This window comes from Desmodus rotundus, chromosome 10 (genome assembly GCF_022682495.2).
Source record: "Desmodus rotundus isolate HL8 chromosome 10, HLdesRot8A.1, whole genome shotgun sequence".
NCBI lineage: Eukaryota > Metazoa > Chordata > Mammalia > Chiroptera > Phyllostomidae > Desmodus > Desmodus rotundus.
In genome coordinates this window covers 82709813-82734895 of record NC_071396.1, presented here as the reverse complement: position 1 = coordinate 82734895, position 25083 = coordinate 82709813, and the positions used below count along the sequence as shown (strand labels likewise).

The window sequence follows — 25083 nt, the reverse complement described above, 5'->3', positions numbered from 1 at the left end:
TGTAATTTCATATAAAGTGGACAATGGTTTATCTACCTAGTTACCTACTATTGACATTGCTCTCAAGATTTAGTTATTGAAGATAATGCTATAAGTAATATTTATGTGTATTTAGTCTTTTAAATTTAGAGATTTTCCTAAGGTTATTGAAATTTGGTTAAATAAAGGAATGATTTTGACATGGTCATTTTATCTCTATCATATTAATATACATGTGAGTTCAATGGTCAGCCTTTGTCCATTGGTGTAACCCTAGAACCTGGCACAATGGCTGACATTTGGCTGGGATTCAATATATAGTTTAGGAGTTAATGAATAAAGATATTCCTGGAAGTACATCCCAGAGACAAGCATAAATCCAGCTCGTGATAGCAAAGCCCTTGCCTTTCATCTCAGCTCTGCTGACTCCACTGTTGTCTGTTGTTATTTTTATCCTCACCATCACATGTAGCATTTATCCCCAACAATTTTGTAACTAAGTTCCAATTTTCCCTTCATGTCTCCAATTAAGCTTGCTGCTGGATGTAAGAAAGGGAGTAAACTAGGAATCACTTAAGCCTATTTCAGCACTGAATCAAAATAAAGTTTATTGACAGACGGAGTCATGTTTCTATTTGTAATACGTTGTTTTAAAGTTACATTATTTTGACTGACTGTGGAAAAATCATTACAATTTGGTCCAAATTCTGAATTTTTGAATGCCTTTAAGGGAATACTACTTAATTTTTGTTAATCCATACAGGAAGTGGAAACTGTCAACCCTGTTGTAGGATGACTGAAAGAGGAAAAAAGAGAGGGAGAAAGAAGGGAGGAGGATGACTGAAGTAGCAGTACTGCTTACTAGAATTAGCTCAGGAACTTCCCTCCTTCAGTGACCAGCCTAATGTAATTGTATTGGTTTGGAAGAGTAACATAAGGATGCTACTTCCAAAATTTTTACACAAAGTTTTACATCAACTGTCTAAAGATTATGTAAAATTCAGTTAGCTTGGCTTCTGGCCTATTTGAAAATGATTTTACAATACATTCAATATAAAAACCTTCAATTATTTACATTAATAAGAACTAATATTTGTGAAAGTCTGAGTGCTTTATATATAGTAACTGCTTAAATCCATATTGAAGACTGAGGGATAAAGGCTTAAATAAGTTATCTAAAATCCCATATCTAGTAAGTGAGAGTACAAGATGCCAAACCAGTCTCACTCCAGAACTCATGGTCTTATCCACTAAATTACACTGCCTTTCAGATCAATAAAAATTTGATTTTATTATACCCAGTATAATAAGTTTTGTCAGAAAAAAACATTACTTCCAAATACAGTGATCAAAATTTTAATTTCTGAGTATACACATATATATATACATATATATATAAACTTCTTAGAAAGAAAAAAATAAATTGATCTCTTACCATCTATAGACAGAATTGTTCCTTCGTATTTTCCATTAAGCATATTATATTGATCCTGGGTAATTTTATTTCTCAAAGTAATTATGCCCGTCCTTGAGTCAACAGCGAGCAGATTGGCTGGATTATTTCCCATCACATATCTGTATTTGAAAGATAACCGTACACATTAATGTCAGCTCTCTAACAGGAGAGAGAGAGGGGAGGGGAGAGAGAGAGAGAGAGAGAGAGAGAGAGAGAGAGAGAGAGATTTTGTTTATAAAACACATGTTTCTGGTCAGTAGGTCAGTAGTTATGACCCCTGTATCTACTTTTCAGTTATTAGAGACAATGTTTTTTCAGGGCAGTTCCAGGTGTTTGAAGACATTCAAATACACAAAGATGTAAATTTAAGGAAAAAGAGTTTCTGGGCAGCCATTTCTGATGGAATGCCTCTTATGACCACTTGGATGTTGGAATTTTCCTTTGATACTTGCAGTCTCATTTCATGTGAATTTGGTACCATCAGCGCTATCCTGGAAGACCCGGATCCTAGGACTTCCTGAGCTCATTAATACTTCTAAAGTATTCTCTTACCAAAGAAGTTACTTCATCATTAGCTTGGCCTCCCTATTTCCACTCCCCCTCTCCATATACACAATGACTTCACAGGACTTCATTTGAATACTAAACTACGTATGTCCTTTCCTTGTGCTTCTGCCCTATTTCTATTCTCTTTTCTCTCCTCCTCGTCTTTCACTTCCATGTGGTTTTTCCCCTCATTTACATTTGTTAAAGAAATACTGGTTAGTAACTCTGTCTCAGGCATTGCACCAAACCCAGGGAAGAGAACTTTAAGAGGACCCAGGGGTGCGGTTGGGGGTGGTCTGCCCTCAGTGACCCACGTCCACAGGGTACGAGGACTTTACCAGCAGTGGGGGTTTGGTGTGACAAGAGTCTGCCAGAAGTACTCATGTGGTGTGAGTAGAGTGCAGGAAAGACCCTGTAGAACTCATTTGTGAGGCCTTTCCCCCACTGTAATTCTTGATCACAAGCACACGTGTAAAACATGTGTGCACGTAGCCACACTGATTTTCTATGATCAAGTCGAAATATTTTGATATGCAAAGTTAAAAAAATTACATAACATGATTTTTCCTTAATCTATGTCATTTTTCATGCCAAAGTTATTAAAGGCCAATACCAACTAAGTGCTGATTAAAGCAAAGGGAGTAACTAAATGTAATGGATTTCAATCTGGGCAAATAGGCAATGGGAAAATCAGTCCATACAATGTTGCAGGGTAAATAACCTTGGCATGTGGTAATCAGCTAATTGGTCAATAAAATATATAAACACAGGAGTGTCAAACTCTAAAGATATAACATTTTCACAATTTACAGCTTCACACTTTACATCTTGCGCTTTGCACACATTTTTATATGTTCTTAAGTTAAGCACTAAATTAAGTAATAATTGAGTGGTCAGTACTTTTTATTATTAGATGATGGTTTTGAAATAATAAAAAATATTTTAATTCATACTTAACATTTGTTAAGAAATATATGTACTTCATTCAACATGTGATGGAAATTAGTTGAAAAGGTCAGTCTTACCTAGCAGTTGTTGAAGGGAGACCAGTGTCCAGATCAGTAGCTACAAAATCTCCCACTTGGTAATTTTGTCCCATATTACTAGTCACTACATACGTCTTTGAACCTGGACGGAACACTGGGCCTTCAATTACATTTGACACAGCCACAGAGATTGCAGTTGCTGTGAGCTTGTATTGGGACATAATGGAATGATGAAACTCAGCTTTATTTCTAACACCGATACTAAGTTGCAGGTTCTTCACAGCTTCATAATCTAGGGGCTAGAAAATACAGAGTGAAATAGTTTTACTATCAGAAGAAAAAAATTCTAGAAGTAAAAGAAATCCTTTGATAATAGGCAAAGAAAACTTTAGGCTTCTTTTTAAATTAAATATAGATACATATAAACATAAAATGTATTCTTTCTTTATCTCTAATTCAGCACAAACACATAAAGTATACATAGTAAAAAAAAAATCCGATTGCCTTAGTCCCTTTGTTGCAAAAATTGACAATGTCTGACATGAGTCTTAATTGTTCACCAAATTAAAAACAGTATAGTTGGTCAATCCTTGCACTTTGTGTGGCAAAGACAGTTTATGTTAGCTTGTATCACTTCATGTTAATAGAAAGTAGTTCTGTATACACAGATTACGGGAGGGTACATTGTAGGTTCCATCATTTGACTGGTTTATCCATAAAGCACAATTTAGAGTATTTTACTACTCTAAATCTAAAAGTCACAAATGTGACTTTTTTCAATAAGTCTGGTGTTAGAATGTTTCATACATATATATATGTATAATAAACAGAACTTCTTGTATTTTCAACAGATTCTGGAACAAACTATTTCATCTCATGAAATAATCAAGTAGTCATTTTCATTATATAGGATGGTTTCAATATCCACTATTTGTAAAATCCACAATGTATGTATTATGCCAAGTATGTTTTCTAAGTTTTCACATGAGAGTAACTTAGATGACCATTTATTCATGAACTGAATGAACTCTTCACTTAGAGAAATGTTTAGTCTTTGCTCTAATATTGACTGTACTGCAGTTCCAAGAATGGCTATAAAATCATGTGTACATATATATTATACAGAAACACAAATATGTATTATATATAGTATATATTCACACAAAAGGAAATAATATATGCTATCATGTCTGGGAGAAATTCAAAATCATTTCCATTTTACACAATGAGGAGAAAAGATTAACTTTTAAAGTATTATAGTAGTTTGGTGTGAAATGGTTTAGGACTCAGTTACCCAGCATAGAATCCCAGGTAGTGTCATGGAAAGAATATGGACTGAGTAGCCAGAGAGGTATAGGTGTGAATGCCAGAGGTACCACTTACTAGTTATGAGAACTCGAGCAGGTTACGTACTCTCACTGAACCCCAATGCATTTATCTGTAATGGGGGCATATAACCCATCACAGTGATGCTGTGGGGAACAGCCTAGAGCCTCTGCTCATGGCCTCACTAAACGGAAGCTATAGACATGGTGACGCTTTATGAAGACAAGAAACAGGTGATCACACATTCCTAGGAGGACAGAATGCCTTAGGAGTGTGTTTCTGAGGATTATTCTGAAGGGAGGAAATAGTGGAAAAGGAGTTACAGTTTGCTATAAAGGTCCATAGTGCACGCACCACCTACAGTCCATGTACAGCTGTCACGAATTTTCACGCAGACTGGGCAGGTCTTGCAGCACAGGGTGAAACTTTCACTACCAGCTCCCTAGGAGTCCGACATATCCCCCCACCTCTCAGAGGCAATTCCCTGCAGGTGAATGTGGTGCATCACAAGGGGGGCATAGGAAACTCTGGTGACTTGGACTGAATCTGTAGTGTATTTATGTCATAAGAAACTTTGATCAACATCCACAACAAGATGGGAATGTGATTCTACAGTTACAGTTATTTAATATTAATTTCATAAAAAATACAATGAAGGAATACAGAACTTTCAATTTATGTGGTGAATATCCTTAGGGTATAATAATTGTCATATAATGTTGACATGGGCACTTATTTTTAAAGGCTATGTTAAGTATGATTTAAAAATATTTTCCTGAGGACTTCCAGCCAAGATGGAGGCATAGGTAGATATGCTTTGCTTCATCACTCAACTAAAAGAAGGATAACAACCAGTTCAAAAACAAAAAACAACAAGAACTGCCAGAAAATTGAACTGTATGGAAGTCCAACAACCAAAGAGTTAAAGAAATATTCATCCAGAGTGGTAGAAAGGCAGAAATGGGAAGCTGATATGGTTAGAACATGGGACAAAGTGGCTGGCAGACCAGGATTCCCACATTTGAGTGTAGATAAGCTGGGAGGAAAACTGGTGAGACAGACCGAACAACCCAGGTTTCCAATGTGGGAAATCAAAGCCTAAAAACACCTGGCTGTAAAAGTTGGTGGAGGTTGCAGCAGTGGGAGAAACTCTCAGTCTCACAGGAGAGTCCATTATAGGGGCCCACAGGGTTCTAGAATGCACACAAGCCCACCCATTCAGGAATCAGCACCTGAAGGGGCACAGTCTACTTGTGGGAAGTAAGGGAAGTGGCTGAAGGTGGGGAGAGAGCAAAGCAAACGGTGTTGTTTCCTCCCTGCCCCCTTCCCCATGTACCACAATGCAGGGAAGTGTCTTGCCAAGCTCTAATAAATACCTAAGGATCCACCCCTTACAATGTAACTGTTGCTCCAAAACAAAGAAATATAGCCCAAATGAAAGAAGAGATCGAAACTCCAGAAAAATAACTCAGTGACAAGGAGATAGACAACCTATCAAATGTAGAGTTCAAAACACTGGTAATCAGGATGCTCACAAAAATGACTGAATATGGTGGCAAAAAAGAGGAAAAAGTAAAGGGTATGTGAGGTGAAATAAAGAATAATATACAGGGAACAAACAATGAAGGGAAGGAAACTAGGACTCAAATCAAAGATTTGGAACAGAAGGAAGAAAGAAACATTCAACTGGAACAGAATGAAGAAACAAGAATTCAGAAAAATGAGGAGAGGCTTAGGAACCTCTGGGACAATGTTAAATGTTCCAACATCTGAATTATAGGGGTGCCAGAAGGAGAAGAGGAAGAGCAAGAAATTGAAAACTTATTGGAAAACATAAGGAAGGAAAACTTCCCCAATCCGGCAAAGAAAATAGATTTCCAGGAAGTCCAGGAAGCTCAGAGTCCCAAAGAAATTGGACCCAAGGAGGAACACACCAAGGCATATCATAATTATGTTACCCAAGACTAAAGATAAGGAGAGAATCTTAAAAGCAGCTAGAGAAAAGGAGGCAGTTACCTACAAAGGAGTTCCCATAAGACTATCCGCTGATTTCTCAAAAGAAACCTTGCAAGCAAGAAGGGGCTGGAAAGTAATATTCAAAGTGATGAAAAGCAAGGACCTACGACATAGATTACTCTATTCAGCAAAGCTTTCATTTAGAATAGAAGGGCCAATAAAGTGCTTCCCAGATAAGGTCAAGTTAAAGGAGGTCATTATCACCAAGGCTTTATTACATGAAATATTGCAAGGACTTATCTAAGAAAAAAAGAAGATAAAAAATTTGAACAGTAAAATGACAACAAACTCACAACTATCAACAACTGAACCAAAACCAAAACCAAAACCAAAACCAAAACCAAAACCAAAAAATGAACTAAGTAAACAACTAGGACAGGAACAGAATCACAGAAATGGAGATCACATGGAGGGTTATCAGCAGGTAGGGGGAGGAGGGAGAATGGGGGAAAAGGTACAGGGAATAAGAAGAATAAATGGGATGTGAGGGCAATCTGGCTGCGACATCTGTCACCCCATTGATCGCCAGGGTTGATTCAGCTGATCTGGCTGGCTAGGTGGGTGTCCCCTTCCTCTCTCACCTATCCATGTGCTTTCCTCCCAAAGCTGCGTGCTCTGTCGAAGAGGACGACCTTCCTAACTAGAGGAGTGGACCAGTCCTCAGTCAATGGTATATGAGTAGCTGCGCTCCCCTGCTAGAATCTCCAAACAAGCTCTCAAGAAGCATAAATGATAAGTATAAAATAGACAGGGGGAGGTTAAGAATAGTATGGGAAATGGAGAAGCCAAAGAACTTATATGTACAACCCATGGGCCAGGACAAAGGGGGTTAAGGGGAAGTAAAATAATGGGACAATTGTAATAGCATAATCAATAAAATATACTTAAAAATATTTTCCTAAATATTCTAAAACAACACCTTAATGATTGATCATACTTTGTTGTAAGCATTAAATAAGTTCCATGTTAGAAAATTCTTTCAATTGATATGACCTGTGATGGAGCACTGTATTGATAGAAGCGGACATGAATAGAGGACTCATGGGCACAGACAGTGGGGGGCATTGACTGTGGGAGTGGGGTGGATGGGGCAGGCCAGAGCAATGGGGGAAAAGGCAGGACAACTGTGACTGAACAACTAAAAAATAAAAAAGAAACACCAAAATAAAAAGAAGTATTTTGAATTAAAAATTCAATGCCTGTTTTCATGAAATTATATAAACAGAAAAATTTCTATCTAAAAGCTCTATTTCATATACCATTTTAAAACAGGAATTTTTATTCTTTCACACACTCAAGTTTGTAAAGTCTTAACACTTAATTTTAAGATTAACATTTGCAAAAAGACAAGGAGAACCAAATATTTAGGATAATAATACCATACCTTAATAACCTTTAAAATTCCCACATTTGTGAGTTCATTCATTTCTATGTCAAACCAATTTCCCTCATTTCCAGAGATAAAGAAAAGTACTGCCATCCAGTTAGCTGAGTACTGCTCATCCAAATCGATGACTCTGATTTGGAGCAGATCTGAATACAGAGCATTTTCTTCAATACTTATGGAATACTGAAACAAGAAGGAAAAAAACACACACAAACTGTGTGAGTGAGAGAACTATAGTAGACTTATATTGAATGGTTATAGTTATTTAGAAAAGAGATCTGCGTTTATAGTCAGACTTTTCATTGTTCAAATATTTTTTCCCTTGTGCATTATATAAACGAGCACTGACAAAGTACACGTCTACATTTGGGTTGCATGTGAGTAAAGAGAACATATAGATATATAAATAAGATTGTTCAAACAAATGTTAGAATGTGGTAAGTTAAAAAATTTTAATTTCAAAGACAAATACTTACTGAAGGCATTTCCATGTATGGGATGTTGTCGTTGACATCGAGGATTTTAATGCTGCATTCACACTCTGCTGACATACCATCTGCCCCACCATCTCGGTCTGAGCCTCTTACAGCAAGAGAATATTGGCCATATTGCTAAAATACACATGACAAACCATAGCACAGTTGACATAGACACTCTTTATTCTGTCTCTTGCAAAGTTCCTTTAAAATGTTGGCTCATCAGTTACATAAATCTATGGTGGGGATATGGGTAACACAGATTGTTGAAAATTCACAAACCTCACATGAATCACTTGAAAGTTTCCACTTCTAGTCTCCAAAATATTTATCCAGCCTCATTTTAAAAAGCAACATTTCTTAAAGGCCTCATTCCTTATTCTATGCTCATGTTTGAAAATGTTTATAAAGGGTAAAGTGGGTCAAAATGATTAGGATGAGAGAGATTAAGTTTTATCAAGATTTTTGGCTTGAAAATTCCATGCCTTTGATAATCAGCCCCTGAGTGTGGAAGAATAAAGAGGTAACAAATGGTTTGCTTTTCCTGGATGGTGGGGGAAGTAGGTTGTGGCGGTGGAATTACTGATGATCTATCTTGATTCTCCTCAATGGTGCTTAATCTATTAGAAACTGTAAAAGCTTTGACTCCTTTTCCAGACACATTCATAGCTGCATTCTCATTCAAAATTGTCATATAACCTTAGAGGATTCGTAGCTAGAGACATTTTGAGGTCATTCCTGGACCCCAGGTTAAGAACGTCGGCTCTGGTGGTAGGTGCGCAGTGACTACAGAGTTCCTTCAGTGTTTAGAGCGCTTCGCCACTGAAAGTCTTTTGACATTGAAGGACTTTCATTGGGTTAAGAAAGTCTGAGAAAGAGTTAAACAGTCAATTTCTTCTGACTGTAATTTTAAACAATTCTAAACAGAGATATAGGTAACCTAGAAACTGATGGCATTTGGATCACTAAAGAGTGTAAAAATTTATGCTAGTCTTCTAGGTCATTAACAAGAGATTGTCATTTTTAAATAACTATAATGATTTAAGCAAAATATATTGAGTATTAGTTAGAAAATAAAACTTCTCATTTATATCCCTATAGTACATACAGGTCAGCTATATTGTAATATTGAAAAATAATGAAAGTTGATATTTTTACTTTAAGTGATAGGACAACATGGCATAATAGAAACCATGTAATGCTGATCTGATTTCATAACAGTCAGTAATTTATTTCTTATTTGTAAATGAAACATTGATCTGGATGTTGCTGAATTTCTATCCATTATTCTGTTCCTGTGATTCATTTCCCAAAGTAATCAATAGACTGTCAGTAGGTGTGACAGAAGAAGAAAAAAAGATTTCTGTTCTCAAATGAGCTTAACACACCCTGTGGTGTTAAAGAAACATAAACCAGTTTCTTAGCCTGTAAAAAGTCCTGGGGCCCTGACCACATTCACATGCACAAACAAACGAAGCTTTTGATTCTACTTAATGTGTATTTTGTACACTTTCAAAATAGTTTTCTCAATCTGAGGCCCATCCTAAGTAAGATTATATGAAAAAAATGACAGTATAAAATGTATGTGAGAGATCCCTCCATTTTCATTTTAAAGATTTTTTTATGTCATTACCATTATGTAAAAGGATTAAGTAATTTAAAAATTTAAATATATATTTTTTCTTTCCTAGGTACTTTTTCTTTTATAACTGGTTTCAATCAATGAACAACTCATATTTAAAAAAGAAGAAATTATGCCCTGGCTGGTGTGCCTCAGTGGACTGAATGCCGGCCTGTGAACCAAAGGGTTTTGCCAGTTCGATTCAGAGTCAGGGCACATGCCTGGGTTGTGGGCCAGGTCCCCAGTAGGGGGCACGTGAGAAGCAACCACACATTGCTGTTTCTCTCCCTCTCTTTCTCCCTCCCTTCCCCTCCCTCTAAAGATAAATAAAATCTTTAAGAAATTAAAAAGGAGAAATTACCTCTCTGTCTAGAAAATTGTTCATTGTTCGAATTTCTCCGGTGTATCTGTTGATAATAAACATGGGTGAATCAGAAGGTTCCTGGCTTATGATCTTGAAGGCTATTTTCGAGTTCAAATTGTTGGGTTCATCCGCATCAGTAGCATTGAGTCTCATCACCAGTGTATCTAAAAATCAAGGAAAATTAATTGTAAATCAACAGTTTGCATTTTTATTATAACCTCTTTTCCTTTCTACTTCTTCAACATATTCATATATTAGCTCCTTTCTATACCTTTGCATTAACAAAAACCACATTTTACCAAGAACTTAGATATTCCTGATAGTTAGAAAACAAAGAAATTTTTATTCTGCCTTTCCATTTCTTATTCTAGTGTAATGCCTTTTGTTTTTTTTTTAGATTGCTGTGGTGAAACAAAACGATATTATGGCCAGACCAACAGTTTCTCAACTATATAGCTCTTTCTAGCTATAGGGTCTTGGCCTCAGTCTCCGTATCTGTAAATGTGGATGATAACAGGATAATCCTCATTGAATTCATGAGAGGGTTAGGCAGTTTAATGACAGAAAATTATATAAAATTATATTCCTACTGAATAATGCATACTTGGTAAATATATTTTATTGTTCTGTTTTGGATGGTCCCTAGTTTAGTGCTAGGTAACTAGTAGGTTTAAAGAGATGCTTGTTTAACTACATACTTTGTCCTATCCTTCATCTTTTCCTTTAATCCTATAAGCAGTTTTGATGAAGGACACCAGAGAATGTGAAAAGCTGTCAGTGTTTATAAACTAGAATTCTTTTCTGCCCTCAAACTGTTTGAATCACAGTCAGTATCTTATAGACAAAAATGACTAAAGTATCTCCCATCTCCCTCTCTCTATATCTGTGTGTATTCATTTCAGCATCATTTAAGAAAATATATCAAAAGGCAATTAACTAATTGTGGTACATTAAACAATGAATCTGAGGCAACTTCTCAAAAGGATTGAAGAAATCTATATTTCTTAATATGGAAATATGTTCAAATATGTTTTTAAAAGTTTGCATTGTGTATTAATATGCAAAAAATTCCAAAAACATGTTTATATATATTTATGTAATTATAGAACATACATACTTAACTAATGATAGCATGTACCAGAAAAGAGAAAAAAGATAAATTTCTATTCCATTTTTACTTTCCATGTTGTGTGAATGTTTTCAAAAAACATCTTTAACAGTTTACACTATCAAAATTATATTTTAATGCATAAAGTAAAATATAAGGATTTTTTTAATTTATAAGAAGTTATACCACTTAAAGTTTAAAAGTAACTATGGTAAGCTAAGTTTTGAATTCAAATGAAAATGATGTCTGCTCTTGTCAATATGTGTAGCACAATCTTCAATAGTGTGCTAAGCACTTGATATACTGTCTCTTCCAAGGCACTGAATATTTCGCAGTCAAAATGTTTCATTTACAGTGACCCATAAGGAGACCATTGCACCTGTGGAAGCTCTTGCAGGCCGATGCTCTGTCTAGTTACAGATTTTCTGGTGCCCCTCAACCTGCACCACTTGAGACATTCAGCTTTAAATGTGCATGGTGGGCCAAACAGGATTTGGCTTATGATACATTTTAAATACATAAAATCAGTAGCTTGAGTAAAAAGCCACACAGACACACACACACACACACACATAATCACAAAGAAGAAGAAAAAACAATACTTATTTTGCATTTATTGGCTGTCAGAAGAGCTCTTGAAGATTATAGCCACACAATAGACTGCCTGGAAGTGATTTCTATGGGTGATTTTAAAGTAGTTAAATTTTTTTAAAGAAAGATTAAAAAGTAAGCAGTATAAATAAAAGGGGATGATGATATTGCCCTTTAAAACATTCAGGCAGGGAGGCTGAATTCTCCTATAAGGGGTCCTGCCAACACTGTGCAAAGTCCTTTTGGAATTTTTCCTTAGGAATCTAGGACACAGCTTATATGTGAATTACATGAGAAAACGGTTTTCATTACTTTGGAGTTGCTCCTTGTGTATGACAGATTGGAGCTGCTTCTGCCCTTGAAGGGAAAGCCTTTATGGAGATTTCCTCATGCCTCTGTCTTCTGCATGCTTTTCTATAATTATCTGTTACATTTGGGCTGTGTACATTGACATCATTTAGCCTCAAGTTGACTGGCTGCTTAGAATGATCTGGAAGCCAATATACTCTTGTTTATTTAATAAAGTTAATTACTTACTTGCATTAGAGTTTTCTTCTATTTGTCCTAGAAAAGTAGACATGGAAAACACTGGAGGGTTGTCATTTATATCCAAAATCCTAACTCTGAGCTCAAGAATCTTCTCCAAATCTTGGCCCTGAGCATTTACAGCCCGGCAGTAAATCTAGAGAGAGAAAAAAGAAGAATAATTATGTGATGCAACAAATATTAAGTTTTTACTTTGGACACTATAATAGGCTATGTATAGCTAAAAGAAAAATGAGACTATTTCCTACTGAAGTGTCAGCACAGGCAGTACTTATAACCAACAAGGGGAGACAAACATGAACTCAAAATACCGTTTGAGAAAAGGTAACATGATCACCCATGAAAGGAAGAACAAAAACACTATGATATCGTAGGAGGATGCAGTGGCTCAGATAGATCTTAAAAGAGAACTTCAGCAGGTGGAGCTGGGAATTGTCAGGTTGTTCCAAGCAAGGGGATTCAGGCAAGGAAGTAAACAAAGTGATGAAAATGCAGTGTTTGAATTTAGGAGTAGGGGGGAATGGGGCTCAGGGTGTGGTAAAAGAGAGTCATATGAAGGCTTCAAAGAAACAGCACTCATAGCTAGGTGGTGGCTATATGGGTGCTTATATTATCATTATTATTGATACATTAGACGTGTACAAAAGTATAATGAATATGATTTAACCTATTTGGTATGTTTCATATAGAAACATTGTACTTTAACAAAAGCTAATAGGCTGGCATGCAGATTTTGAGTGTTTGGGAAAACATTGTGGAAGACAAGGCAGGGATATTACTTTGGAATAGAAGACTAAAGAATTAAAATAGCCTTAGGAAAACAGACAAGCAGTATGAGTGAAAGCAGCAAGCATAGATTACTATCTGAAGGCATTTTTGGAGATGGATTGAGCAGGTTTTAATAGAAGAGGTTACTAGATTGAGGATGGTTTTCTTTATTTTTAATTTTAAGTATTAATAAGTGTGAACCATGATGGAAGCAACCCACACAGCAAGCAGAAGAATCATGAAAATGCAAAGTTAATAGAATAAGATTCCTCAATACCAAATAATTATGAGACAATAGAAACTCTGGAGATATATTTTAAAAACATAGAAAATTCATCTTGCTTTCGGATTTAACATAGACCATTTCTGAGCAGGTGGAGAGAATCAATTATAGGAGTTTGTGGCAGAGAGACTCAGATTTTTTAATGAAATTGGCTTGAGGTCAGCTGCTTAAAATAGGAATGAAGTTAAGGGTTTGAAGAGTAAACACTTAAGCTTTGTCACAGCTACTGTAAGGGACAGAGCAAGATTCTGTTAAAGAGGATCTAAGTCTTTCCAAGGCACAGCCTGTGCTCAGGTGAGCTTGAGCAATGTGCATTTATACTAAAGTGCGTTCACTCAGAGAAGGCTCCTGCAGTAGCTATAGGATCATTACTTGGCATTGGAGTTATCACAGACCAACATTCTCAACTGGATTAAAGAAAAAGAAGTAAAGGTTGAGTACTTGCCCTTCCACGCAAATGCTCTAGCCTGCCACTGGGGCCAGACCCCAGGTTCGCATTTTTGCTAAGGCACTTAAGCAAAACACTCATCTGTCTCTCAGCCTTCTCTGTGTGTCTCTGGGTCACAGCTGCTCATGAATTAAGGGACAGCCAAAAACACCTATACTGAGACTCTTGAAATGAAGTGAAGCATGAGCTGAGCTTGAGATAATCCAAAAGTAATTTAGGCCTGAACATATACTTGTATATTCACACTGCACCCACTTACAATGAAAAATGGAGTGACTTCTCGATCAACTATGGATGTTATGTTAATTTCACCCGTTTTCTGATTAACAACGAAGATTCCATAAGGTGGTTGGTCTATTCCTACTCCAGAGATGTGGTATGTAACTTGCTGGTTGGCTGAACAATCTGAATGAATCTGCAGAAAGAGCACAATTGAAAATACTACAGGATGCAAAATAAGTCTGTCATATTTGATATATAATTGCTGTCTTTTTTGACAAGTGTTGAGTGTTCTGTCCCTGTTATTTTGGGGGAAATTCGGAAAGTAGAGAATTATTTTACTAGATAAGTAGAATAGTTACAATTCTAGATTTTCAATGATAACTGTAAATGTAAGAGAAGAAATTCAATTTATATTTCTAACAAATAATAAAACAGTAAAATATCACCCTAATACATCTAATTCTATGCAGTCGTCTTTTATGTATTCATTCATGCATTCATTCAACATTTACAATTTGATCAGATTATTTTCAGGCTCTGCCAGCACTAGGTCAGGAACAGTGTTGTCCATGCCGCCTCAAGGAGTTGACCAGTGTTGTTATTACCTAACTTTGATCTTCCAATTCAAAAAAGTTTTTAAATGTGGTTAGGAAGAAGATTGTGGTGGATTTATGTAGGTAAGAAAAGACTGTGCATTTCCAGACAGCTCTGAATTCTGGAAATGGGGAGGATGTTTTAGCAGGAAAATAAGGAGATGACTTTAAATAAATGGTTATAGGAACCAGGACAGTTGTATTTGAAATAAATTATTGTATGGGGAGTATCTCTTATGTATATTGTGTGATAGTGTTATGTTTGACTGTGTATCTGTGTGTGTGTGTGTATATACACACATATATTTGTATTATGAGTGAATCAGTGCATGGGGATGTGTTTCTCAGTGTGAGCATGTGTATGTTCTTTACAAAGACATAAAGGAAAGTGAAAGGAAAAAGATTACAAAAGAGGGTACATTGTGAATGTTCATAGACAAACCAAAAGTAGGAATTTAATTCTAAAAGATTATGAGGCAGAACGAGCATGCATTGAAATAGTTCCTCTAAATGTGCCAAGTGGTAAATTCTTTACTTAAATCACTATAATTTCAAAATCTAGACTTTAGGGTAACACATGATCATGTGTATTACTTTCACCAGTAAGGTGAGTCAGTGTTTCACTGTTTATGTGAGTGCCTAAAAATCTTAGTTTATACTTCTAATGGCTTCAGTTTTCAAAACCTGAATGAGTATTGTTCTGTTTTATATCATAACTTCTCAGTGAGATATGTCCAGAAAATATTTAAAAGACAGGTTCTTTTGAAACTTTAACTTCATCCATTTGATTTTTTATTTTATGTTTTTGGGTTGAGACTTACCTTGGCTATTGGATTCCTCTTTGAGTTGTCTTCTCCTTCACGACAGGCTGCAGCAAACTTGATCCATTCACGTTTTTGCCTTCGGATTGAATGCCACTTGATGGTGCCATTTTTAGTGTTATAATCCCTCACCTTGAATGGGCGGGTAAATAATGGTACCTATTAACTTCTATTCATAATTCACATTCCACTAAAGAATTGGTAAGAGGGGTAGTTGCAATGCCAGAAAGGATGCTTACTTGGGAAGATTGGTAATTTCGAAACTCTATTAATTTCAACATAACATTAACTTTACTTATAAGGATGAATTTTTTTTGGGGGGGGGCAGGGATATGTTGTTACTCCCAAACCATTTTCCTTGTTTTTAAATTGAAAAATTCAATTTATATATTACCTGGATTTGAAATTCACTGTTAACTTCCACCACCACCTATAAAAATATGATAAACACAATATTTAATTTTTAAATAAATGCTTTATAATTTATGTTATCAAATCATTAGAAAATCAAACAAACCCAAGTCACTGAAATTATTTTCTCAGTCTAGATAGCAGGTGGACTTGGTTTGTCTCCCAATGATTCCTTTTCTTTTAGTTTTTACTTCTCAATTTTGCTCTTCTTTTTATTACTTTAACTTTTGTTTTCATTCTTAGCCTATAGCAGATATTGGTAATCTTATGAGCTAGGACATTCGAAGGTTGAACCCAGTGGGAGTGAGTGTTGGAAAATTGGGTTCTCCTAGTAAATCCTGTGCCCGAAGAGCTGGCGATATTTAGTGATGTTCAACCATAAGTCATGATATTAAAACTTTTGACTAAAGTTTTACCCCCTGAGTAGACTCAGATGGAAATAGAAAAATATATTTTGGGATGAAGAAAAATACGAAGCAGAGAATATCCAGAAAGTTTCAAAATGTTTGCTTCTTCCCATTCTAATTCTAAATGGATGCTTTTATATTACTCTTAAAAATCTTAAGATGATGAATTTTTTACTTGCTTTGAAATATGAGAATATAAAGTTCTAAGATGAATACAAATAATTTTTTCATTGTGATGGAAAAATACAATATGATTAAAAACCATGATCTTCTCTCTATATAAATGAGCTCATATTTGACATTTTAGTGTTAACACTAAACAAAGTTGATGATATAAATGCATCCTTCCGTACGTAGCAAGGAGAAGAAATTTCAGAGTGCAGGGACTAATCGCTGGGTAAGCAACTTCCGTTAGTTTTTTCTCTTGCATTAAGTAAGTGAGCTTGTCAAGCACAGCTCTGCCTGCTTTCAGTTCAGCTCTGGCTTTGACTTTTCATATGATTTGTAGTGTTAAATCTGGTTAATTTAACTTCTTTTTCTCTAAAAACCAAAGACATTTCTAAAAACACAAACACTTATGTATGAAGTTTAATAGATCAGCATACTTAAGACACTGTAAAATATCTATTAAAACATTAGGTGTGGATTTGAAAGCTAGTTTGTGTATATTGTTTTAAATTGTACTTAAAATTAATAAGTACAATGTAACTTTTTAATTCTTATTTCTCCCTAAATAAGACATTTTTAACATTGACTTGAATTTTTTTAGAATTACAAATATGAAAACTTATTATACATAAGCTTTATCTGCACTAGTGAGAAAATAAAATTATGGTTTGCCTTTAATAAAGTACTAATAATAGTAATTTCAAAATATAGTAAATATCTTTTATAGTGAGTTTTCATTTTGCCATTAAATGAAAACAAATTTTAAAGTGTAAGTACATTTTTTAAATCACCATAATTGATAATTCAAGAAAATTTGTATTTATGATTAATATGAGTAGTTTAAAAAGATAATATTTTTATATGGGAGTCATATACTCTGGGTACATATTTGATGTTAATCATTATCTTTATCACCATTACAATTCAATAAATAATAACTAGGTAGTATAAAACATGTTTAGAGAAATCCATGCATTTAATCTTCACAAATGCATGTGGTCAACACTATAATTATCTTCACTTTACAGATGAAGAAATTTAATTTTACATATTAATCACTAAATACAATCCAATACAATTCAGCCTAAATGAGCCTAAGACATGGGTTTAACAATCAAGTGCAACTAGCCTATTTTATGTAAATTACTACGTAAAATATACTACAGAGGAGTGACATTAAATTTTGAGAATTCAAAAATAAATCCCAACTTTCCTCTAATCTCATATTATCCTTGTGATTAGGAATGCTCACAAACAATAACAACAACAATAGTCATAGTCATACTGGGGGAGGGAGAGGAAGAAAAGCAAATGGACCAAATGGTTTGGACAAGGAAATGAAATACTATTGTAGAGTACTGCTTGGGTGCAGAGTTGGAATGATGTTAATTCACCTGGGTGCTTCTTGCTACCTTGAACTCATGAACACTTACTCCTGTCATTTGTGGGTGTTGGGGGTGGGTGTGGGGACACCTCATTTGTCCGCTTGGAAGCCTATTCTTCATCACTACAGGATTGTGTATTCACCTCCTCTCTCTGTTGCGCTTCCCTCACCACACTGAAGTGTCAGCGCCACCGTTTATTTTGGAGAACCATGCCAGAGGCCACTAACCTTCCCACTTTATCAACCTGGGTCATTCTTTTTGCCATGAGAGGCAACTTAGGCAGAAGACCAAGTAGGTTTCACTGTATAGTCAGGCTCTCAATTGGATTAGCAATTAGAAAGCTGCCAGGTCTTCTTAAAAATACATTCTGCTGACATATCCATAGTGCCTTTAGCTCAAAGTCTAAAATAAACTCTGAAACAAAGTTACTCTTTGACTATTAAAGGCAAAATAATGAGGTAAAAAGAACATTAGGTAGAGTCAAAACTTTTAATGTACTTGCTAAATTCACTGAGTTTTAGTTTTCTCATTCAAAAAATGACAGGTGTTGACTATATTACATACAGTTACCTTTTGAATTCTAACACCAAATCCTGGTGTGCAATAGGAAAATACTGTATTGAACCTTCTTCATCATGGTAAAGACATGACAAATTGTTGATTTTAAAGAAGACCCTGACAACAATGGATGAAGATTTTGGGAAGACACAGCAATTACAGGCAACCAGCAGTTGAATTCCTACAACCAGTCAGTCCAGACATGAGACTGGGAGAGATCCATGGAGAGATACAGCTGGATTGAAATGGACAGGTTGGAGAACAAGTGGTGTGTGGGTGTGATGAGAGAGAGAGTCTGAGACCACTGCAGTTACAAACTAGGAGATGAGGAGCAAGGCAGAAGCACAATCAGGGGTGGAACACATCCAGTGTGGGATGCCAGAGCAATGCCTGGTGAAGATGTTTAGGAATTTGAAATATGTGTCAGCACCGCGAACAAATGTTTAGGCCTGATACACAGTTTTGAGGGACACCAGCTCAGGTAGAATGGTTGGAATCATGGGAGAAATTGAAATCCCTAAAGTAGAGAACACAGGAAAGAAGCAGCCCATGGCTGAGGATGAAACCAGGGGAACTCCTGCATTTATATAACTGGGAACCATGACAATAAACAAGAAACATCAAAAGAGAGAAGAGAAGTGGCCAAAGAAATAGGAGGAAAATACAATGCAATGTCATGGGTGTCAAAGGAAGGAGAATTGAAAGACAGATAGACTGTGAACAAGTGTCAGATGATATACAAAAGTTGAGCAGAGTGAATCCTGAGAAACTCTGAGATTTTCTGTGACTTCAGGAGAATGCTTTCAGTTGGATGGAATTGGCCCTTCCTGACTGACAAGGCGTGGGGAACAAGATGGAGAAGAGGATGTAAGGGTGCCACTTTTTTGAGAAATGTGGTGATATAAGGAAACGGAAGTGATAGTAGATAAGATGAAGTATACAAGGAGATATTTGGGGAGAAGGGGATGTGGGTTTTGAAGACAGAGGAGGAGAAAAGGAGATTTTGATTTGAAACAGGAGATGTTGAGAAAGTACTTGCTGGAGATATGTGATGAGCAGGAGGGAAGCAGCAGAGAGAAAGGGCTTTGAAGACAGAGAGTAAGGAAGATGAAATGATGGAGATAAAATCAATCAATTAGGACAGGGAAATTGAAGGACATTGCACTGGATGATCCAGACCTTGTCCCTAGGGTAAGATTGTTTTCTGGTAATTAGGGGAGTGTTTTGGATTCCAAAATAAGTTGGGATTTTGTTCTGTGGATGCTGTAGAAAGATTTACTTAGAGATGAATACAGGGGTAGTCAAGTGCACTGAGTACCTCTCAGCCTCTTGTCCCCTGGATATCAGCATTGGGGTAAGTCACTCAGCCATCCTGTGCCACTGTTTCCCCATCTGTATATGAGACTAAAAAGCCTATTTTATCCAAAATGAAAGATGTGAATAATTCCCTTCAAGTGAATCAACATCTCTTCCTTTCATCTCTATTTTAGAAGCTATTCCACATATTAAAAATAAAAGCAAAACACAACAACCATAGGATATAAAACTGCATGCTAATTTCAATGATTCTCTAATTATACTCATTTTTAGTTCTTTTATTTTAATACTGTTTTGCATTTCATTGGTTTTGAAAATAGTAATTTATAATTTCTATAAAGAAAACCTCTTGTATTTAATACCTCCAAGGTGGTCTTCCAGTTCCCTGGCAGTTTTTGTTTAGCATCAAATTCTAAGGTACTTCCTTGTTATAGACATCAGAAGAATGAACTTGAGACAAAGCTAAAATGTAATAATTGGCTTATTTTAAGAACCTTCTCTTTTATGTTTCCTTTCTGTCACTTGCACAAAAGCTATCAGTCTGGAGTTGATTTCTTGAATGGTTGATTTCTCTTATTTGTTCACTGTTTTATTTATTTATTTATTTCACAAATATATATTGAATGCATATTGTGTGGATCCAAGGCTAGATTAAGACATTTAAAAGGCTTATGCACTAAAAATATTACAGTAAGCCTTAGGTGAAATGTAAGTAAGTGTAATGGTACATCATAAAAGTAAGTGTTAGGGAAAATCAACATGATGATTTCCACGTTTAATATCTTGACAATTTTTTCAAGAGTGTGGAGGAAGAGAAATATAAACTATCCAAAAATTCCCTTCTGCTGAGTCTACATTGTGTGATTACACACCTGTTGAGCAATCTTGCACTGGTGCGATGCACTATGAAATGTACAAAAGTGAATCCGACACAACCTGCCATCAAATACCTTACAGTGAAGTAGTTTCATGAGCAACAGGCAGCCATTAATTTGGGGGGATGTGGTTTTTCATTGGACAGGTGTAAAGGACTGATCTCTATTCTCACACACCTGTTGAGGGCACGATCAGCAACCAATGGCATTTAAATGACTTTGACCTGCTAAGTTCATTTAAGGAATTTGCATGCCAAGCATCATCAGCAAGGGTGGATGATGACCCAGAATTCTGTAAGGGAGTTCCCTCACTGATGGAGCATAGTGAGCCTAACTGCATTTATCAAGCATGCCTCCTGCTTGTACATTAGGCAATGCCTGTTAGGACATAGGGGTATTCAGCAACAGTGTCCTTAAAGAATTCATGGTGAAGAAAGAGTTATCAGAAATTTAGTGCTCTGGGTAGAGACAAGAGTGTTGTTTTTCTAGATTCATGAGCCCTGCTAAATAGTTGTGCTTTGTCTCTTTGGGGCCAAGCCTTCAGATTTATCAAAGCAGCACTTTTTCGTGTTTTAGTTTTTCCTAAAGCCTAGATCAGGCATGACAAAGTGTTTTTACTCTGCAGCAACAAAAACCAATTAAATGATAACTGTGTACTGTCCACTTCATAAAGGCAAAAGAAGATGCTGGTCGTAAATATGCCATGAAGTTTGCAGTTAAGAGCCCCATGTAAATGGAAATGACTTTGCTTAAATAAAATTTATAAATTTTACTGTACCAGTAAACAGAAATATTGCTTTCATTTTCCATAAAATATTTTACAGAAATACTAATATCTATAACATATATCATCATACTATGTGTTCAAGAAATCATGAAGAATCCTCTTTTTTGCTTGTCTTCTGTTCAGTATCTAGGAGTATTTAAGATGTCCAGTTCAAATAAGTTGATAAACTATGTAATAGAGTAGCTACAGGAGTGGAACAAGGTAGGTTTATTGTCTTAATTCAAATAAATAATAAAATAATAAATAATATTACAAGAATAAATTCTGTGTTTAGCTTACTCACAACTGTAAACCTGCTTTTGCACACAACTGTATTATTTTTTTGTGTATTTTTGCCAAAGCATTGAGAAATAATCAGGTCAACTCCTGTTTAAAGGCTAAATAATTTCAGCTAAGTCAAAATGTGGACTTACCATATTTTTCAGACTATAAGCACTTCCCCCGCCCAAATTTGGGAGGAAAATGGGGGTGTATCTTATAGTCTGAATGTAGTTTACCTGGCTTGCTGCGGGGGAGGGGGCGGTGGTGGAGCAGGGGTTTTTTTTTTCCTATTTTCCTCCTCTAACACCTAGGTGTGTCTTATGGTCCGGTGAGTCTTATAGTCCGAAAAATATGGTAGTTTATCAGTTGGTCACAGGGCTTTTTTGGAAAAATAATATTACCCATGGGAAGAGAAGAAGCTAGGCTGGTATGATGTACTGAAGAAATTGTATCATTCTTGGTATTAGATAAAGACAAATTTATTTGAGTTCTTTGCTACAGAAGTTTGCTTTCTAGAAAAAGACACCTTGAAAGTATGTTGATTGTGCTCATTGGAACTGAAAATGTTACAAATAAGTTTTAGAAGTCACTGGAACTATAAAAATTCCACTGGTTCCATTTTGCTTTCCCACAGTGACCATGACACACCTCATACCATTGTCACAAACACTCTCAGAGACTCCTTATATACTTTTGTGTGCAGGTAACTTTGTTCTTTGACCTAGAATACCAGTATCTTGCCCATATGCTAATTCCATGGAAACAAAAAATAAATGCAGAATCAAAAACATATACTTGGCTTGTTGTGTTGTAACAGGTGTAAGCTCTTTTCAGTCCAAAAGACTTGTCTGAGAAATGGAATAATCATGTGGCGATACTGGTCTCTGTAAGAGCAGATTTTACATTTTTGTTCTCCCAGCTCTAACCCACTAATCTGAACAAGGTCTATACCTTCAGGATATTGAGCAGACTACACAACATATTTGCAATAGATGGCTGCCGCCTCTCAAATGGATTTGCGTTAAAGGTACTATCAGTTTAAATATCTTAAAGGTATTCAAAATTGTCCAACTATGCTCCCTACTGTAGGTTTTCCCTTATCGCTTTGAGCAGACTGTAAAGGCTTTGAATGAATATTTTACTTTTCTCTTTCTTCACTTTTTTTTTTTGTAAAAGCCAACATTCACAGGGAGGCTAGTAGAAAGGTAACTGGAAGAGTCTTCTATACTGGTGGTTAATTTTGAGAATAAAAAGTACTTTAAAGCAAAAATGGACAGTATAACTCCAAAATACCTTTATCCAAATCATCTGGTAAAATCAGTAATGAAAATAAATTACCATTTTCCAAATCATAGAAACTGAAATGTTTTACAAAAATGTTATAGTAATGTAAAAGTAAAACATTTGAATTCATCATAGACTAAGTTCTTTGAGAAATAATATTCATAAGGCATGTGAGAAACTTGTGATTTATTCCAAAGAAAAATATGGCAAAACAAACAAACAAACAAATTATGCACACAGAAGACACCCATCCAGACTCAGAAAACAGAGTACAAATGTGCAGAAACCTCTGTACAGAGAGAGAAAATTCACTCAGGATACATGATTTTGATAAAATGATACATTTTACTGAAGAATGACTAATTGAGAATGACTGTTTAAAGACATTTTTATAGGATGTAGTTAATTAAAAATAATCATAAATATAACCAAATAAGGTATCTTATAGATTTATGAATGTACATAAGCATCTGAATAATCTTTAATCAACTGAAACTCTAACAGGCCTTAATAGATCAAATTTATGTAAAATTAAAAATGAAAGTATTACATTATTTCACAATGTACAAATAAATTCCCCTCTGTTCACACACACACTACATAATGTTCATTAAGCCCTGATGCATCCCAAGTTATGATTTCAATTGGCCCTAAAGATCCCTTAGAAAGTCCCTGGAATAGAGCTCATGTTCAAAGGGCAACTTGGCTCTAAAGCTGCCAGCTTGCTGATGCTCATTTATAACTAAATCCACTGGTTATGATGTGTCTTAATTAATGAACTGAATTAAAACTAACCAGCATACTTTGAATCACAGATCTAACTTGTTATTATAGAAACCCAGCAATCCAGGTAAAACTTAAGCAAGTAGAAACAAATATGGACCACAGTACTACATGCAACCCGCAAAGATAGCAAAATAATGAAAAATGTTTGGGTTAAAAGTCAAGACATGTCTGTGATATCATTTTAAAAGCCCAACTGCAAAAGAGAATTTGAATGACAAAGTGCTATTAAATATTGAGATGATACCCTCAAATTCAATATTTTCTCTAAATGGCATAGCAATGTCTTTGATGTCAGAGATTTCATCTAATGAGTTGACACTGATGCATTAATATGATCTTGAGCCTTCAATTAAAGAGAGAAACACTATTTAAAAATCTGGTTCATAAAATCACATTGTCATTAACATTAAGTTTTTAATAGGTTTAGGTTAGAAATAATACTAAATAACATTGTCTAAAAAGTTCTTATTTGTCACCCTGGGCGGTATGGATTAGTGGTTGGGCATCATCCAGGAACGCAAAAGGTTGCTGGTTGGATTCCCGGTCAGAGCTTGAGCCTGGGTGGTGTGTTTGGTCCTGGGTCAGAGCACCTTTGAGAGGCAATGGATAGATGTTTCTCTCTCACATTGATGTTTCTCTACCTCTCTTTCTCCTTCCCTTCCCCTCACTTTAAAATAAGAAAAAATGTAAGTTTTTTAAGAAGTTCTCACATGCTGACAATGAGAGTGATCATGAAGGGTTTTTAACAGAATCCACTCACCAGAAAAATGAACAGCACTGCAGCTGTTCTGAAGTGCCAGTCCATCGCTGCTGGGTGCTCTCACATCCAAGACCAGGGCAGTGCTGTCTGTTCTTCTCTGTTCTTTTTCTTTCCCCCCGATCAGCTGATGTCTGATTAAAACAACTTCTCAGTAGATGTTCTACATGCAGGCTTTGAGGTGTTTCTGCCTTTGTGGGAGGACTGAAGGTAGGTATAACTAGTCTAGATCCCCACCCTAAAAACTTGGGCTGGTCTCAAGAAGATGCTTGACAAGATCATCCTTGCTCCCAGGTAAAAGATGGGGACACACCCTTCTTCCAGCTGAAAGGCAGCTCTCTGTAGGGGATGGCAGATTCACTCCTTTACTGAAGGTTTTCAGGGCAGGCCTTTAAAATGATCAGGAGTGTGGAGAATGCTGCAATTGATAGGGTTTTTTTTTTCTCCCTCCGCTCTGTTCACAGGTTGTTTAACTTCTACCCATATTAAAAGGCAAGTGGAGTCTGGATGAGAGTTTATAGTATTCCAAGAGGATTATTTGGCCCATGCT

At 35.8% G+C, this 25083-nt stretch overlaps 1 protein-coding gene across 1 annotated transcript in view; it reads right to left on the bottom strand.

Moving 5' to 3' along the window:
• Positions 1 to 24716, bottom strand: part of LOC112322895 (desmoglein-1-like) — a 39671-nt gene extending 14955 nt beyond the window's left edge. The window contains exons 1-10 of the mRNA XM_053913338.1: positions 24537 to 24716; positions 15932 to 15967; positions 15538 to 15669; positions 14161 to 14316; positions 12394 to 12538; positions 10155 to 10321; positions 8173 to 8307; positions 7694 to 7879; positions 3007 to 3266; positions 1415 to 1554 (exon numbers count right to left, since the gene is read on the bottom strand). Of these exons, the coding sequence (XP_053769313.1) occupies positions 1415 to 1554; positions 3007 to 3266; positions 7694 to 7879; positions 8173 to 8307; positions 10155 to 10321; positions 12394 to 12538; positions 14161 to 14316; positions 15538 to 15669; positions 15932 to 15967; positions 24537 to 24581 (1402 nt within the window). The 5' untranslated portion in view covers positions 24582 to 24716. The remainder of the gene's footprint in view (positions 1 to 1414; positions 1555 to 3006; positions 3267 to 7693; positions 7880 to 8172; positions 8308 to 10154; positions 10322 to 12393; positions 12539 to 14160; positions 14317 to 15537; positions 15670 to 15931; positions 15968 to 24536) is intronic.
• Positions 24717 to 25083: the final 367 nt, after the last annotated feature.